This window comes from Mus musculus, chromosome X (genome assembly GCF_000001635.26).
Source record: "Mus musculus strain C57BL/6J chromosome X, GRCm38.p6 C57BL/6J".
Taxonomy (NCBI): domain Eukaryota; kingdom Metazoa; phylum Chordata; class Mammalia; order Rodentia; family Muridae; genus Mus; species Mus musculus.
Window position 1 is genome coordinate 55,429,975 of NC_000086.7, and position 17,906 is coordinate 55,447,880.

The 17,906-nt window shown below is 36.7% G+C and overlaps 1 protein-coding gene across 2 annotated transcripts; it reads left to right on the forward strand.

Moving 5' to 3' along the window:
* Nucleotides 1–253: 253 nt before the first annotated feature.
* Gm14625 (predicted gene 14625) lies at nt 254–16,969 on the forward strand. 2 transcript variants are annotated; one of them, XM_030251462.1, is made up of 6 exons: nt 254–317; nt 1,822–1,953; nt 7,827–7,952; nt 8,263–8,326; nt 13,828–13,927; nt 16,751–16,969. In XM_030251462.1, the coding sequence occupies exons 2-6, from the start codon at nt 1,845–1,847 to the stop codon at nt 16,817–16,819; spliced, it is 468 nt and encodes a 155-aa protein (XP_030107322.1). In that variant the 5' UTR covers nt 254–317; nt 1,822–1,844; the 3' UTR covers nt 16,820–16,969. The 2 variants fall into 2 exon arrangements, with proteins under 2 accessions (XP_030107322.1, NP_001207427.1); NM_001220498.1 differs by having other exon boundaries at nt 261–317; nt 1,819–1,953; nt 16,751–16,918.
* The last annotated feature ends 937 nt before the right edge of the window (nt 16,970–17,906 follow it).

Genomic DNA, 17,906 nt, shown 5'->3' on the forward strand with positions numbered 1-17,906 from the left:
CAAGTTTGTTCAAGTTTTTCAAGTCTGTAAGGGCTTATACATGTAGAAATTGTCTTAAATCCAGTAGTAACTCATTCCCACCTCCTGAAAACTCCCTTAGAAGTGATGGTGTCTGGTACTCCATGTACGCATGTGCAGGGTATATTCAGCCAATCAGCGCAGTCCCTGGGTGAGACCTATTTTCTCCAGCTGGCATCACAAAGGGTCCTCAGAATCCTCTGTCCGGGCGTTGCTGACAACGGTTTTTTTTTTTTTACCATTGAGGAGCTGAGCGTGGAAGGGTGCAATTGTGAAGGTGTTCACCTCTGAGATAACCTGTAAGTGATAATCGGCTCTGGTCAGGGTTGTTGGACAGTTAATCAAGGTGTGATAGGGCATCTCAGGCCCAGGAGGCCACTCTGTGGGGAAAAGCCTCCTCATCGCCATTTCTATGGCTTCTGAGGGTAAAATGAAGGTGGACTACTGTATTCATGGCAGAGGATTGAACAGCCCAGGGCCGTAGAGAATTGTGAACCCTAGGAGGACACAATCTTGAGAGCTGGCTGCAGGACTGGCGGTCAGGGGAGCAGGGAGCCATTGGGTGAGGAGCCTTGGCACTTGTCCTGTGTGCTGTCCGAGAACCATTAGAAACACACTGAGGATTCCTCCCTCTTCGTTGTCTTCTCTATGGTGTGTTCCTTTGGTACAGACTGTATGGACATTGCAGACAGGGAAGTGGCATAGGAAGAATGAAAGTAAAGAAGAAGAGGAGACATTGAAAGAGTTTAATAAGATATCTGGGATGGATTCACACCAAAGATGCTCCTTTCTCAATCGCCCATGTATTGGGATTAAAGACTTGGACCACCAAGTTCAGCTTTTTCTCTCAATTTTAGTTCCGTAGGATGGGATCTTCCTTTGTAGCTCAGGCTGGCCTGGCTTGGGCTGGCTTTGAACTTGCAATCTATAGATGTTTGAAATCCTGGGCTTCCCCCAATCCCAAATTTCTTCAATATAAGAATTTTCTGTGTGGGTGGCGGTGGTGTTTGTTGTAGACTGAGCATTGGGGTTTCTTGACATGGATATATAGTTACTATGTTCATTATCTTTCTGCATAGTACTGTGAGTTTACTTTAATACTGAGATACACTGAGAAACAGAATTGGTGATGTATTGTTTAAAAAGATTCTTTGGGGGATAGTACCAAAATTCAGATGCCTCAAAGGTTAAATGCAAACACGTTTTGCTCATTGTTTTGGTGGGAAGGGGAGGACTCACATATTAAAGGCTAGCCTGTTTTTGCCTTTTTCAAACTGAGAAATGGCAGACTGTTAACTTTGGTTCTAAAGGAGGTTTTTAAATAAGTATGTTAAGTAAGTTAAAGAAGATTTTAAAACAAATTTGGGAGGGAGAAGGACATGATAAATGTGATACATGGAGGAAACAGAAAGGGGAAGCACACAGACACACACACACACACACATATATATATACATTCATACATATAAATATATATATACATACACACACACACACACATATATATATATATATATATATGTCACCATATTGAATATATACATACATATATATATATATATATATATATATATATATATATATATATATATATGTCACCATATGGAATATGTATACAAAATGCTCTGATAAAGACAAATTATTAAAAAGTATAACTGTTATAAAACAAAAGAAACAATCTTTCATTGAGCTAAGATAATTATTTGACCTTTTGACATGTTTAACTATTAAAATGATACCTTTGGATTCAGATAACTAATTTTTTTCTTTTTTCCTTTTTATTTTATTTTTTTAACTAAGAAGACATCTGAGTGCTTAAGAGAAAAATGGCTCTTAAGAAACTGTGGGCGATACCAAAGGACGGTTACTTATTACTTCTTGACTATGATGATGAAGAAGATGACATAAATTTTTTGGAGGAGGCTCATTCTGAAGGTCTAGTATATCCAGTGTTGGGTATTGTGTCCTGCAGTTTTTTATACTTTAAGTTAGTCACCTGAAATTGAAGAATTCTTTGCTGAGAGTTTTCATATACTTCCTTTCTAATTTTAACTATATCTATATATTCCTATACCTGAGTTTTAGCAGCACATATACTTACTCTTAGCGCTGTAGTCACAATATGTTTAGAAACAATAACTAGCTATGATTTTACCCCAGGAAAAGACCTGATGTTTTTCCTATATGTTAGCAGAAAGGGTATTTATTTTATAAAACCTGCAAATAAATTATTTCATTCCTTTTTTCTATCATATATTTTCTTTATTTACATTTCAAATATTATTCCCTTTTCTATTTTCCCTTTGAAAATCCCCTCTCCTCTCCCCTCTCCCCCTGCTCTCCGCCATACCCACTCACACTTCCTGGCCTAGGCATTCCCTAATTCTGGGGCATAGGACATTTACAGGACCAAGGGTCTCTTTTCCCATTGATGACTGACTAGGCCATCCTCTCCTAAATAGGCAAGTGGTGTGGTAAGTCCCACCATTTGTTTTATTTGATTGGAGCTTTATTCCCATTGACTTTGGGGGTAGTGGTCAGTTCATATTGTTGTTCCTCCTATGGGGCTGCAAATCCCTCATGTTCCTTGGGTACTTTCTCTAGGTCCATCATTGGGGATACTGTGCTCAGTCCAATGGATGTCTGTGATCATCCACTTCTGTATTTGTCAGGCACTGGCAGAGGCTCTCAGGAGACAGCTATATCAGTCTCCTGTCCACACGCTCTTGTTGGCATCTTCAATAATGTCTGGCTTTGGTGGTGGTTTATGGGATTGATCCCCTAGTGAGCCAGTGTCTGGATTCCTTCAGTCTCAGCTCAAAACTTTGTCGCTGTAACTCCTGCCATTGGTATTTTCCCCATTTTAAGAAGGAAAAATATATCCGTACTTTGGTCTTCTTTCTTCTTGAGTTTCATGGGTTTTGAAGATTGTATCTTGGTTATTCTGAGCTTCTGGGATAATATCCACATAGCAGTGAGTGCATATCATGTGTGTTCTTTTGTGATTGGGTTATCTCACTTAGGAAGATATCATCCAGATGCATTCATTTGTCTAAGAATTTCATGAATTCATTATTTTTAATGGCTATGCAGTAATTCATTATGTAAATGTACCATATTTTCTGTATCCCTTCCTCTGAAGAGGGACATCTGGGTTCTTTTCAGCTACTTGCTATTATAAATAAGGCTGCTATGAACATACTGAAGCATGGTTCATTATAACAAGTTGGAATATCTTCTGGAAATATGCCCAGGAGGATTATTGCTGAGTCTTCCAGTAGAACTCTGTCAAATTTTCTGAGGAAACACCAGACTGCTTTCCAGAGTGGATGTAACAGCTTGCAATCCCACCAGCAATGGAGGAGTGTTCTTCTTTCACCACATTATCAAAAGCATGTGCTGTCATCTGTGCTTTAGATCTTAGCCATTCTGACTCATGTGATGTGGAATCTCACGGTTATTTTGACTTACACTTCCCTGATAATTAAGGATGTTGAACATTTTTAGGTGTTTCTCAGCCATTCAGAATTCCTTAGTTGAGGATTCTTTGCTTCGTTCTGTCCCAAATTTTTAATAGGGTTATTTGATTTCCAGGAGTACAGCTTCTTGACATATATATATATATATATATATATATATATATATATATATAGGATATTAGTCCCTATCTGATTTAGTATTGGTAAAGATTTTTTCCCATCTATTGGTTGCTGTTTTGTCCTATTGTCAGTGTCCTTTGACTTACAGAAACTTTGCAATTTTATAAGGTCAAATTTGTCTAATCTTAATCTTATAACACAATCCATTGCTGTTCTGCTCAGGAATTTCCCCCCCTGTGCCCATATCTTCGAAGCTCTTCCCCACTTACTCCTCTATAAGTTTCAGTGTCTCTGGTTTTATGTGGAGTTCCTTGATCCACTTAGATTTGACCTTAGTACAAAGAGATAGAAATGGATCAATTCACATTCTTCTACATGATAACCATCAGTTGTGCCAGCACCATTTGTTGAAAATGATGTTTTTTTCCCACTGGATGGTTTTAGCTCCCTTGTCAAAATCAAGTGACCCTAGGTGTGTGGGTTCATTTCTGTGTCTTTGATTCTATTCCATTGGTCTACTTGTCTTTTGCCATACAAGTACCATCCAGTTTTTATCACAATTGCTCTGTAGTACAACTTTAGGTCAGGCATGATGATTCCACCATAGGTTCTTTTACTGTTGAGAATAGTTTTTGTTGTCCTAGGTGTTTTTTTTTTAATCCAGATGAGTTTGCAAATAGCTCTTTCTAACTCAGTTAAGAATTATGTTAGAATTTTGATGGGGATTGCATTGAATCTGTAGATTGCTTTCCACAAGATAGCCATTTTTACTACATCAATCCTGCCAATTCCTGAGCATGGGAGATCTTTCCATCTTCTGAGGTCTTTGATTTATTTCTTCAGAGACTTACAGTTTTTATCATACAGATCTTTCACTTCCTCACTTAGAGTCACATCAAAGTTTTTTATATTATTTGTGACTATTGTGAACGGTGTTGTTTCCCTAATTTCTTTTTCATCTTCTTTATCCTTTGAGTATAGAAAGGCCACTGATAAGTTTGAGTTAATTTTATATTCAGCTACTGCACTGAAGTTGTTTATCAGATTTAGGATTTCTCTCGTGTAATTTTTATGGTCTCTGATACATGCTATCATATCTTCTGGATATAGTGATATTTTGACTTCTTCCTTTCCAATTTGAATCCCCTTGATCTCCTTTTTGTTTTCGAATTTCTCTGGCTAGGACTTCAAGTACTATAGTGGATAAGCAGGCAGAAAGGGGGCAGCCTTGTTTAGTCCCTGATTTTTGTGGGATTGCTTCAAGTTTCTAACCATTTATTTTGATGTAGGCTACAGGTTTGCTCTCTATTGCTTTTATTATGTTTAGTTATGGGCCTTGACTTCCTGATCTTTCCTGGACTTCTATTAAGAATGGGTGATGTATTTTGTCAAATGCTTTCTCATCATCTAATGAGATGATCATGATTTTTTGTCTCAGAGTTTGTTTCTATTTTGGATAAAGTTGATGGATTTCCATATATTAAGCCACCCCTGCATCACAGGGATGAAGTGTACTTGATCATGATGGATGATCATTTTGATATATTCTTTGATTCTTAGAAAGCTTTTATTGAGTATTTTTGCATCGATATTCAGTCACTTACAATCACTTTAAAAATTCAGGTTGCAGCCCAGTGCTGAGTAGGTAGAAACAGCTAGCTGGCTAGCCAGGCTAGATACATTGGTAAGCTGCAGATTCAGAGAGACTCTGTCTCAAGATTTAAGTTGGGTCAGGCAGTGGTGGCACATACATTTAATCCCAGCATTTGGGAGGCAGAAGCAGGGGGATTTCTGAGTTTGAGGCCACTCTGGTCTACAGGGTGAGTTCCAGGACAACCAGGGCTACACAGTGAAACCCTGTCTCAAAAAAAAAAAAAAAAAAAAAAATATATATATATATATATATATATATATATATATATATGTGTGTGTGTGTGTGTGTGTGTGTGTGTGTGTGTGTGTAAGTTGGAATATGATTGAGAATACAGCCGATGTCCATTTCTAGACTCCATAATCAAACATATTCTAAAATGTATACACATCATTTTTGCTGAATCTCTTTTTATGATTTACACAATCCATTAAAATTATGGTGTTTTTTTTCTTCTTTTTCTGGAAATAGACAATATTAGGAAAGTGTCATGTTTTTATAATGTCCACTATATATAGTAAAAATAAACACCTATCGAGAGAAATGATCCAGCATACCCTAAAACATGCACAAGACAGGGATGGAAAGATGGATTAGAAATTAAGAGCACTTGTTGCTCTTGGAGAGAACAAAGGTTTAGTTCCTAGGACCCACATAATGGCGCACAGCCATTTGTAATTCTAGAACCAGGGGATTTGGCATCCTGTTCTAGTTTCTATGAGCACAAAACATGCATGTTGAACAAATACAAACATGCACAATCATGTTAGTTTAATAATAAAACAAATCAGAATTGCACACAACAGCCCCTTCAACTGAAACAAAGTAGGAGAGTCTTCTTTGGGGTTCATTTTATTTTATCTTTCAAGTTAGTATTGCAACCTTTGAAAAAGGAAGGCTTCTGGGTAGCAGTGGCAGCTAAAATACTAGCTCTTTTTTTGCTAGTTCAATGACAGATGTCTGATAGAGCCTATATCACATTGAGTACGCATGTGCAAACACAGCCAATCAGCAAGGGTCATGTCTGAGATTGTTTTCCCACTGTCCAAACCCTGTTACCAGTATGCTTTGTGGTGGCTACCAAGACTAGTTCTTGAGGAAGCATGGTAGGAAGAAGTCTCTGTGGAGATAGTCAGTGACCTGTTGAAAGTTGGTTAATTATGCTTCAGCTGTGGGTCCAGGTGGGGTGAAGGTGTAGGGGCAGAGTTATTACTTCAGGAGTAAGGAGAGGAGGTGAGCCTTACTGGACCCTGGATTATACCACTTCTGGGTTCACAATCGACTTTACCCACCTAGACCTCTGTGGAGAAAAACAGAGAACTTCGCTAAGGGCAGGAGTTTGAACAGACAGCACCTAGCAGAAAGCAGGAAGTCCAGGCATTTGGAGACCCTGAAAGTCTTTTTGGGGCCTGGGGATGTGAGGTGTGAGTAAACTGGAGGTCGATTAGTGGTGGAAACAGACTAGAACATTTTCTGTGTTGTTGCTGCTGCTGCCTGCCAGGAATTCATGAAAAACAAACTGAAGACCAGTCTTCATTGTCCTCTACCTGGTATTGAAAGTCCAGATTGCCGACATTTGTATATATAGGCCGCAAACTGCCTCCAAAACCAGAGGCTCCTCTCAGCCTGAGAAGTTCTGGGTCTTCAGACATAATTCAGGCCAGGCTGTGTTTATTTATGCATTGTTTTGGTTTAGGGAAGTGAACTCTAACTTTGTATCTCAGGAGTGTCAGAAACCTCATGTGCAGCTTGGACTTGCCATGAAACTGAAGTCCTCAGCCTTACAAATGTACTGGGGCCTGAGGAAACATGCCTGCTTTATTTTTTTAATTTTATTTTCATTGTTGAAGATTGAAACCAGAGTTTCTTGCTGTAGCAGTAAAATATATGTCCAGCCAGGCAGAACTTTATATTTTACATTTGCTTTAGATTTGTATTGCAATGAAAAAGATTGAGGAGCTTGCTTGTGATAATAAGAACTATGATTTTATTTGGAGATTGAAATGCAGACAAAGTTGCTTAATTTTATCAAAAACCTGCAGGAATCAGACCAAAATGCAGATTCTTCTATGATTAGATATAAACCAAATTGAAGTCACAGTTAAAGCCACCATAGCGTTTGTGTGTGTGTGTGTGAGAAAGAGAGAGAGAGAGAGAGAGAGAGAGAGAGAGAGAGAGAGAGAGAGAGAGAGAGAGAGAGTTTTTAAACTGAAAAATAACAACCTCTTAGGCCTTTATAGTAAGGAAGCCCAAGATGCTTTATTCAACTTAAATAATTCTTTGTAAAAAATATGTATATATTAAAGACAAGGTTAATAATGGCTATTTTTGAAGGCAACTATTGTGTTCCATATTTAAATACTAAAGTCTTTTGGATTAAATAAGAGGGTAATAGAAATATGGTTTTATCTTTAAACCCTTCAAGCAATTAAGAAGTACTGTTTTTTATGAAAATCATTCCTTAATGTTATTTTATATTTCAATTTTATTAGTTTAAATAATTTTTTGGATTCAAATGGCTTGAGAAAATTTATTTATTCATTTTTATTTTAAATCAGAAAACGTAAGTTTCTCAGAGGAATGGCAGCGTTTTGCAAGTTCTGTAGAGACACCAATAGAAAACAGGAATTTGTTAAGTGGTGAACAGCAAGATGGGAATGCTTCAAAATTGGATCTTATGGAAGGTACCAGATATTTAATGTTGTGCATTGATGTTACACTTCCTTTTTTTCTCAGTTTTTCTAATTAGGCTTGTAAAGGAGATCGAAAATCTCATATTGTATCTCTTGTCTTTAAACACAACATGTAAATAAAGAACTTAAAACATATTTTAGATGACAATTAGACATTACTTCATTTTGTTTAAGTTCTAGACAAATAATAGATCTGTTTGAAACCTAATGTTGGCACTATGCCTGAATGATCACAAAGTATTTCATTAAAATTTGCAAAATAAAATAATTGTTTTAATATCATGTTTTATTATCAACCCAGTACAGAATCCAGTAACTCATGATGATGAGAATGAAATTCCTGAAGAAATAGTTGGAGATACACGGTAATATGTTCAAACTTATTATTTCCTTCTTAGTGTAAGTACTTCTAGAACATTTTAATTGATTGTATAGCAAGTAATCTGTATTAATAATTGGAATGTGATGTATATTACAAACAATGTTTCCGTAAGATTAATCTGTAATTTGAGTGGTTTTCTTGGAGGGTGTAGTGCTGTGGGTCAAATTCTCACCATCCTGCTTGTAGGACAAAAGCTGAGCCATCAAACTGTATCCCCATCATCCTTAATTTTTAGAACTTGAATTACTTCACAGATATCCAGTACAAAATATTCTGGGAAAATTTGAAGGTACATTTTAGATATATAATTTTTTGAAACTATATAGTATTAACACAATTTACATATTAGGAAATATTAGTTAATATACTATATTATATCTTAATGACTTATTCCTATTTTTGTAATTATTTTTATGTTAATTCATTTTTATTTTTATTAGATATTATCTTTATTTGCATTTCAAGTAATAGCCCTTTCTTGGTTTCACCCCAGAAACTCCCTATTCCATTACACCTCTCTGTGCTTCTATGAGGGTTTTTCCCACCCACCCACTCCCACCTCCCCACACTCGTATTTGCCTACACTGGGACATCGAACCTTCATAGGTCTGAGGACCTCTCCTCCCACTGATGTCTGACTAGGCCATCCTCTGCTATATATGCAGCTGGAACCATTGGACCCCATCTTTGGTTGGTAGCTTAGTCCCTGGGTGCTCTGGGGATGGTCTGGTTCTTTCATATTGTTGTTCTTCCTATAAGATTGCAAACCCCTTCAGCTCCTTCAGTCCTTCCTCTAACTGTTCCACTGGGGACCCTATGATTGGTCTGATGGTTGGCTATGAGCATCAGCCTCTTTTCTCTGAAAGAGCCTCTCAGGAGACAACATTATTAGGCTCCTGTCAGCAAGTACTTGTTGGCATCCACAATCGTGACTGGGTTTGTGTCTGTCTGTGTATGGAATGAATCTACATGTTAGGCAGATTCTAGATGGTCATTCCTTCAGTCTCTGCTCTGTATTTTGTCTCCATATTTCCTCCCAGGAGTATATAGTTCCCCATTCTAAGAAGGACTGAAACACCCACACTTTATTTTTCCTTCTTCCTGAGCTTCATGTTCTGTTAATTATATTTTAAGTATTCTGAGCATTTAGGCTAATATCCACTTATCACTGAGTGCATGCCATGTTTGTTCTTTTGGGATTGGGTTACTTCACACAGGATGATATATTTTAGATCCATCCAATTGCCTGTGAATTTCATGAAGTCATTGTCTCTGTACCATTACCATACATTTTTCTCACTATTTCTCTATAATACAGCTTGAGGTCAGGGATGGTTCCGCCTTCAGAAGTTCACTTCTTTCATTGTTGAGAATATTATTTTATATCCTGGAATATTGTTATTCCAAATGATTTTTCAAATTCCTCTTTATATATCTATGAAGAATTTAGATTGAATTTTGATGGAGATTGCATTGAATCTATATATTGCTTTTGGCAAGATGGCCATTTTTACTGAATTAATTGTGCCAATCTATGATCATGGGAGATCTTTCCATCTTCTGAGATTTTCAATTTCTATTTTCAGAGACATGAAGTTCTTGTCATACAGATCTTTCGCTTGCTTGGTTCGAGTCACACCAAGGTTTTATAGTTTGTGACTATTGTGAAAGGTGTTGTTTCCATAAATTCTTTTTCAGCCTGTTTATCCTTTGATTAGAGGAAAGCTACTGATTTGTTTGAGTTAATTTTATATATAGCCACTTTGCTGAATTTCTTACTGCTTTTAACAGTCTATCTTTCTTTATTGCATTTGTTGTTCTGGTTATTATGTTTGGGGAATAATTTCTTTTCTGGTCCAGTTTATTTGGACTTCTAATATGTTCATGTGTATCACTTTCTTTAGATTTGGGAAGTTTTCTTCTATAATTTTGTTGAAGATATTTGCTGGCCCTTAGACTTGTGAATCTTCTCTCTCGTCTATACCTATTTTCCTTAGTTTTTGTCTTCTCATTTTGTCCTGGATTTCCTTGATGTTTTGGGTTAGGAGATGTTTGCATTTTCCATTTTCTTTGACTGTTGTGTCAATGTTTTCTATGGTATTTTCTGTACCTGAGATTCCCTATTCTATCTCTTGTATTCTGTTGGAGATGCTTGCATCTATTTCTCTGAAGTTTTTTATTTTTCTTTCTTTCTCCAGTTTCATCTCTTTGTGATTTTTTATTACCTCTATTTCCATTTTTAGATACTAAATGGATTTTGTTCTATTCCTTCACTGTTTTATAGTGTTTTCCTTCATTCTTTAAGGGACTTTTGTGTTTACTCTTTAAGGGCTTCTAGCTGTTTACCTGTGTTCCCTGTATTTCTTTAAGGGAACTATTTTTGTTCTTAAAGAACTCTATCATCATTTTGAGATGTGATTTTGAATCTGAATCTTTCTTTTCCAATATGTTGGGCTATCCAGGACTTGCTGTGGTGGCCAAACTGTGTTCTGATCATGCCAACTAGTCTTGGTTTCTATTGCTTATATTCTTGTGCTTACCTCTCACCATCTCATTTTCTTTGGTACTACTTTCCCTTGCAGTCTCTGACTGGAGCTTCTCTGTTCTGTAACCCTGGTTGTGACGGAACTCATCAGAGTCCAGCTGTCTCTGGGATCCAGGGATCCTGGGATCCTGATATTCTGGTTATGTCTGAGCTCCTGGAAGTCAAACTGCCTCTTGGATCCTTAAAACCTGGTATAACCAATCTCCTGAGATCCTGTGTCATAGCTCCGGGGAGTTAAGATTTTTCTTGGTGTTGCAAGATTTGGTGGGGTGCCAGGTCACTAGTTTTTCTCTGGACACAGATGCAAGCTGCAAGGAACCCATGCCTCTGTCTGGGAGGGTGTTTTTGTATCCCAGGTTTATGTGGGGGGTGTCAGATACACAGGATGTTGGGAAAGATGTCGTGCCCTCAGCTGTGATCTTCTGTTAGAACTCGAGTTTCCCTTGGTTTGTCTGATCTCTGTGGAGTCAAGCTTCCTCTGTGATCCTGTGATCTTGGGCATTTCAGATACCCGAGAGTTGAGCTCCTTCTGGGTGTTTTAAGAGTGGGTACAAAGGCAGTACCCCAGGTCTGATCCAGGTATAGTTTCAGACCAGAAGGGAACCATGCCACTGCCAAGGCAAGAATGCCTGTGTTCCTGGATCCTTTGGGACTGAGTTACTCCAGATGTTGGGGATGCATCTGGCAAGGCAGGAGTTCCTGTGTCCCTGGATCCTTGGGGACTCAGTTACTCCTGATGTTAAAGCCATTCTTGTGATCTTGGGAGTGCTAGAGCACCTGGGAGTTGAGTTTCCTGTTGGTATTGTGAGACTAGGTGCAGAGTCAGCACACAAGGTCTACCCATGACACAGACTCTTGCAAATATTTTTGATTTAGCCCCATGGACTTATTTTTTCCTATGGCACAGAGGTGAAAATGGTGCTTTTTCAAGAGGTGTGAAATTAATGAAATTTCATTTTTATTTTATTTTTTTGCATGTTTGTGTCTGTGGTACATGTATACATATGTGGAGGGCAGAGGAGATTGTTGGCTGTTGCTCTATTACTTTCTACCTTATTCCTTTATGACATGATCTGTCACTGAACATGCAGCTAGACAAGCAGCCAGCAAGTCCTAGGAATTCTCACTCTACCTACCACAGTGCTGCTATTGTAAAAGCAACCATCAATGGTGGCTTTTGTAGATGGGTAGTAGATTCAAACTTGCGAACCTCCTCCTTTCAGAGTAAACCCTCTTAACTACTGAGGCATCTTTGTAACTGCTTTACAGGGATTTTTAGGGGAAAAAAAATGATGTAAACATTTTTACTGTTCCATGTATTCAAAGCTAAGTGATATGTATACAAATTCTGTACATGCAACAGTTTTTATGTGACCCAGTGTAAATTTTATATTAAGTCAGTTTCTTTTCTAGGACTCATCTGTGCTTCTTTCTTTATATGGCACAGTGCAAAAAAGAATTCTTTAATGGAACCCTTAATCCTTTTTTTTTTTAATTTTATTTTATGGGTATGTTTGTTTTGCTTGCATGTGTGTATGCTCACAGCTTGTATGTCTGGTAACTGAGGAGACCAGATGAAGGCATTGAATCCCCTGGAACTGGAGTTATAGGTTGTGAGCAAACTTAGAGGTGCTGGGAATCTAATCTCAGATCTATGGAAGGGAACCAGTGCTCTTAACTGATGAAACATCTCTCCAATCCCCTCACTGCTTTTTTGTTTTTGTTTTTTTTTTTTAAAGAATTACATAACTGAAAGTAAAGACAACTTTACTAACCAGTGAGAGATTGATACTCAGATCTCAAAGGATCTGTTTTAAATTATATATTTTTGAATGTTACATGAGCTTTCTTAGAAGACAATAATTTGTCTTTGAGATATGGTCTCACCATGTAGTTCAATCTGGCCTGAATTTTGCCATGTAACCTACGTTGTCCTATACACTGGACATATCCTGCTTAAGATTCCTAAACTAGGATCATAGACCCAAAACGTCTTCCATGACTTAGGAAACAATGTTCTTAATACCTATTTTTTAGACTTATTTATGTGTATTAGTGTTTTGTTTGCAGGCATATATGTGCAGCACATATATGCCTGTTTCCCATAGATATCAGATGATTATTTCAGATACCTTGGACCTGGAGTCACATAAAGAGAAAACACATGGAAACTTATATCAAAGATTCTTTCAAAGGAAGCAACCAGAAGTTAGAACAACTTTGGCAAATGAACAAAAGGGAGAGGTAGAGTTGTTAGTTTTGTAGGGTCACACTTGTATAGTTTCAAAAATTATATGTGGCTGAAGTTTAAAAAAAATGTCATGTCTGAGCCTTTAGTAAAAATGTGTGACTTTGATTTTGTCTAAGCATTTAACCTTATAACTTCATGCCTTCAAGGAAACTAAATCTAACTCTTAGAAGTCTGTGAAAATTATTATTTTCTACTTTAAGTAGCTGTTAATGAGATTTTAAATATTGATTAACAATCATTGTGGAAACAAAGAAATCTTGCACAAAATCTTAGAAATGTAATGTATGGTTTATTATGTTTAACAATATGGAAAGGATCAATTACATATGCAGACAATTGGTATATTTTAATTGACTTATGTTTTGCACAAATTCTTAACTGAATCAATATAGGAAAATAAATTAGACCTTATATTTGGTAGAAAATAATGAAAAAAAAACTTTGAAATACAGGCAATTTTCTAAAATAAGATATATATGTATTAGAACGTATTTAATTTTGAAAAGCTAGAAAATAAAATAAGACTTCTCTGATAATCTTTTAGGGAAAATTCTATGCTGATTTCCCATTAGATAACTTTATACTGCTTTTTTTCTTTTTTACTATGAAATGCTCAATTTAATTTGTTTTAAATGTTCTTTTTCATATTGGTTTGAAATATGATTGATATCATTACTTTGCTTTACAGGGAGATGATCAACAACAAGTCGTGTGAGCAGTATAAAACTACATTTCAGAAGTTTGATATGGATGTCCAGAATTTCAATGAACAGCAAGAAAAATCAGTGGTTTGTATCATAACTACCTTTATAATTAACCTAGTATAACTATGTATCATGTAGGAATAGAGAAACTAGCCTTGTGTTGGGCACACAAAACTTAATCAAGTTTCATTATCTATCCTTGGCTCTGTTCTAGTCCTACTGAGTTGTAAACCAGAGAGATATGATCACATACTATAAAAATGAAAACCACTAGGCACTTTATGGTAGACCAGATCTTAAATTTTCAAGAGGCAGACATTTGCTGAAGGATGAAGAGAGGATTACCAGTTTCTACAAAAGGAAGCAAAATATGTCAGCCTCAGGTACAGTCAAAAGGAGAGAGAAAGCTTTCTTACTGGTGTCATCTGGACTCTGTTATTAATATTAGAAAACCAAATCAAACTGGAAAATCAGTTCTTACAATCCTAAACTTAGTACAAATTTACTAACAACAGTGGATGGAAACAACCTTTCTCAACAGCCCTGGCAGAATATTCCTGTGAAAGAATATCACTAACTATTTTAAATCATCTCTCCATTAATGTACCAATTACTGTAGTCATAACATGGTTTCCAGGTAAGATCTGAGATGATGACCATAGTAACTAAATTTTATTTGATTGGTTAATAGTTTGGGGAGTATTCAATTTGAAATGAACAGGAGATCCATTCCTGCCTGAAAAGCCATTGAGGAAGCCGACATTATGAGTCAGTTCAGGAAAGAGATAGGGACTAAAGATAGAAAATAAATAAATACTCCAATTGAAGGCAATTTTTAAACCTTGAACTCTGGATAAAGTTTCAGGGGGTGTGCTCATCTGTGTAAATGAGGAGTCTAAATACAGACCCCCAGAGTATTTCAATACTGGTAATTCTGCATGGGGCGGGGGAGGTGAGAGGGAACTAGTAAAGGAACATAATAATTGGTAGAAAGAAAACTACAATGAGTGAAAGAAAACTTTTTAGGAAGAAAAGATCAGTAACTGTGTCATATGCTACTAATAGGCAAAATAAGATAAATTTGCAGGGCTGGAAGATGGTTTAGTTGGTAATCTTTTTCACTGTAGGCATGGAGACCCCGGCTTATATTCCCTGCATAGGCATGAACACACAAACCACCACCACTACCAGCAACAACAACAAATTAGCAAAACTAAAACCAAATTACCACAAAAATGAAAGTTCATTGGGTGGTGAGTATTTCATAACCACCAAACTCAGATTTAGTTCAGAGATAAGAAGATTCCCAGAGCTTCGTAGCCACCAGGTGTAGCCTAATGGATGAGCTTTAGTTTCAATGAGACACTTTCTCACAACAGTGGGATTCAACCAAAGAAGACACCCAAGTTTAATCCTTTGTCTCATTATATCTAAATGTGCAGGTTTTTTAAGATAAACTTCACAAAGTGGAGGTCATTGGATGATTTGAGTGGAAATGTGAGGTACAAAACTGATCACAGTGAATAAAGAAAAAAAAAAGGAATGTAGTAGCCCAGGGAGAAAAAGTGTAAAGGGCTTGTCTTAAGTTTTTAAAAAATGCAAATTACCATGGTTGTGTGCTAACATAAAGAGTACAAAGAGAAATTTGTATTAGTACTTCGCTGTATTACTGAGATTGGAACTTAGAGAAAACCAATCTACTACCAAACTTTGTCTACAGACATGTTTTTACGCTTTATTTTGAGGAAGGGTATCTTTAATTGATCAAGACTGTTCATGCTCTTGTGATCATTCTAACTCAAACTTTATAAAAGTTAGTTGTATAGGCATTACACTGACAGCAAGCAAGAGTCATATATTTAAAATAACAGTTAAAATTGATGAAATTCTTGAGCATAGTTGAGACAAGTGAAGACATTGGACTTAGTAAAGAACAAGTATAAGGCATCCTTAAGAAAGGAAGAGAAAGTAGAAGACATGGCACATACAACTTAGGTGGATTGTAGATACAGAGATGAGGTAGTGAACCACCTCCTGGGATTGCTTCTGCTATTAATTAAAAGGAGGCCATCTTATGGTAGAAGCATTAACATTACCTAGAGTTAAACTTCCCAGGCTAGGATTTTACCAAATTCATGTTTACATCATGCATGCATATAAACATAAGAACTTGGGAGGCAAAGGCCAATATGTGTAGCATGGCAAACACATTCTTATAAAAAAAAATGTTACCCCACAATTTGTAGTATAAATTCATTTAATGTTACTGTAAAAATATAAGTATATTTATTCATAATATTTGTTAAAGTATTAAATCAGGTGGAAAACTATTCCTTTTAAGTTTCATATGGAATTATTTTTGCTCATGTAACATTTTAGTATTGGAGATACATTAAATGGTTGACTGTTAGTCTAGCGTTCATGCTGCATGGCAGTAACAACAAAATTAACAGAATTGTTATAGTAATGTTTTCTTTTTACATTTGGAGAACAATTATCAAAAAGAAGAACAAGCATTAAAACTGTCCAGATGTAGTCAGAGCCAATCCTTGGAAGCAATTAAAGACATGCATAAGAGGTACTTGAAGGTATTATGCTCATGGTCCATAAAATGTCCTTAGGAAACTAAATATGTTTTGGGAATCATAAAGTTTAACTACTTACTATTTTCAATTGTTTCTGTCTGAAGTGACTGATATTATCTGTAACATCCTTATGGCTTTGTAGGAATTATTCAAGACCTGAAATCATCAATTGGGAATTTGACCTCAGATGTACCTTATAGTTTATTAACACTATAATTATCCTGCTTAACTAAACATAGCACGTCTAGACATCATTTTCACAGAATCTTTCATATTTGTATCCTTGGGAGCTTGTTTAGTAAGAAGGGCTTTTCTTTTTTAGGGTTTGATGAACTTGGAGACCAACAACTCCGATATGCTTTTTGATGTAGATGGTGAATTGAGAAAATGAATGTCTGTGTTTAAAAGAGACATCATGAAGCATACTCTGAAGTACTCTTCTACATTCCCATCTTGAGACTAATGAAGCATGCAAATTTTTCACTTGATGGTACATTTCTAAGCAAATAAAAAATTCGCTAACTTTTTGTCTCTTATGAAACAGAGTTTGAAAGTCTCTTTAATCCTTGTATTTCTGATGATTCTAAGAAGGAAGTTAAACCCTACTGATGTGATTATAAAGATAAGTAGGTGGTATACATTTAGAGACATAATAGAACTCCATTATTTTTAAACATCTTTAATTGTTTTTTTTCTTTAAGGTTAAGATATTTTTATATTAAATTCCAAACAAAATCTATATAAATGAGTGAGTGGCAAATAGTCCTTTTGTACTGAACTTCCACACACTAATGTAGTAAATTATTTAAAATTTATTCTTTAATCTTTTTTAAAAGTTCAGACTTTATCCCCTCCCTTGTCCACCCTCTGACTGTTCCACATCCCATACCTCCCCCCCACACACCCATCTCCAGGAGGATGTCCCCACCATCCTACCCCACTCCAAGAGACATCCCTTCTCCCTGTAGACTTAAGTCTCTTGAGGGTTAAATGCACCTTCTCTGACTGAGTCCAGACCCGGCAGACCTCTGCTGTATATGTGGTGGGGGGCTTCATATCATCTGGTATATGCTACCTGGTTGGTGGTTCAGTGTCTGAGAGATCCTGGAAGGTCCAGGTTAGTCGAGACTGCTGGTCTTTCTACAGGTTCTCCCTCTTCCTCTGCTTCTTCCAGTTTTTCCCTAATTCAACCACAGGAGTTCCCAGCTTCTGTCCATTGGTTGCATGTAAATTTCTGCATCTGACTCTTTCACCTGCTGGTTAGGTCTTTCAGAGGGCAATCATGATTCTCTCATTTTTGTGAGCACAGCATAGCATCAGTAATAGTATCAGGCCTTGATGCCTCTCTTTGAGCTGGATCCCAGTTTGGGCCTGTCAATGGATCTCCTTTTCCTCAGGCTTCTCTCCATTTTTGTCCCTGCTGTTCTTTCAGACAGTAACAATTATGAGTCAGAGCTTTTGACTGTGGGATGACCACC

Bases quoted from the DNA above. Each gene is read 5' to 3' on its own strand.
- Gm14625 (XM_030251462.1), top strand. From the start codon at position 1,845: ATGGCTCTTAAGAAACTGTGGGCGATACCAAAGGACGGTTACTTATTA. The intron at 1,954-7,826 runs GTCTAGTATATC...ATTTTAAATCAG, and splicing joins GGAGGAGGCTCATTCTGAAG to AAAACGTAAGTTTCTCAGAG. The intron at 13,928-16,750 runs GTTTGTATCATA...TTTCTTTTTTAG, and splicing joins AACAGCAAGAAAAATCAGTG to GGTTTGATGAACTTGGAGAC.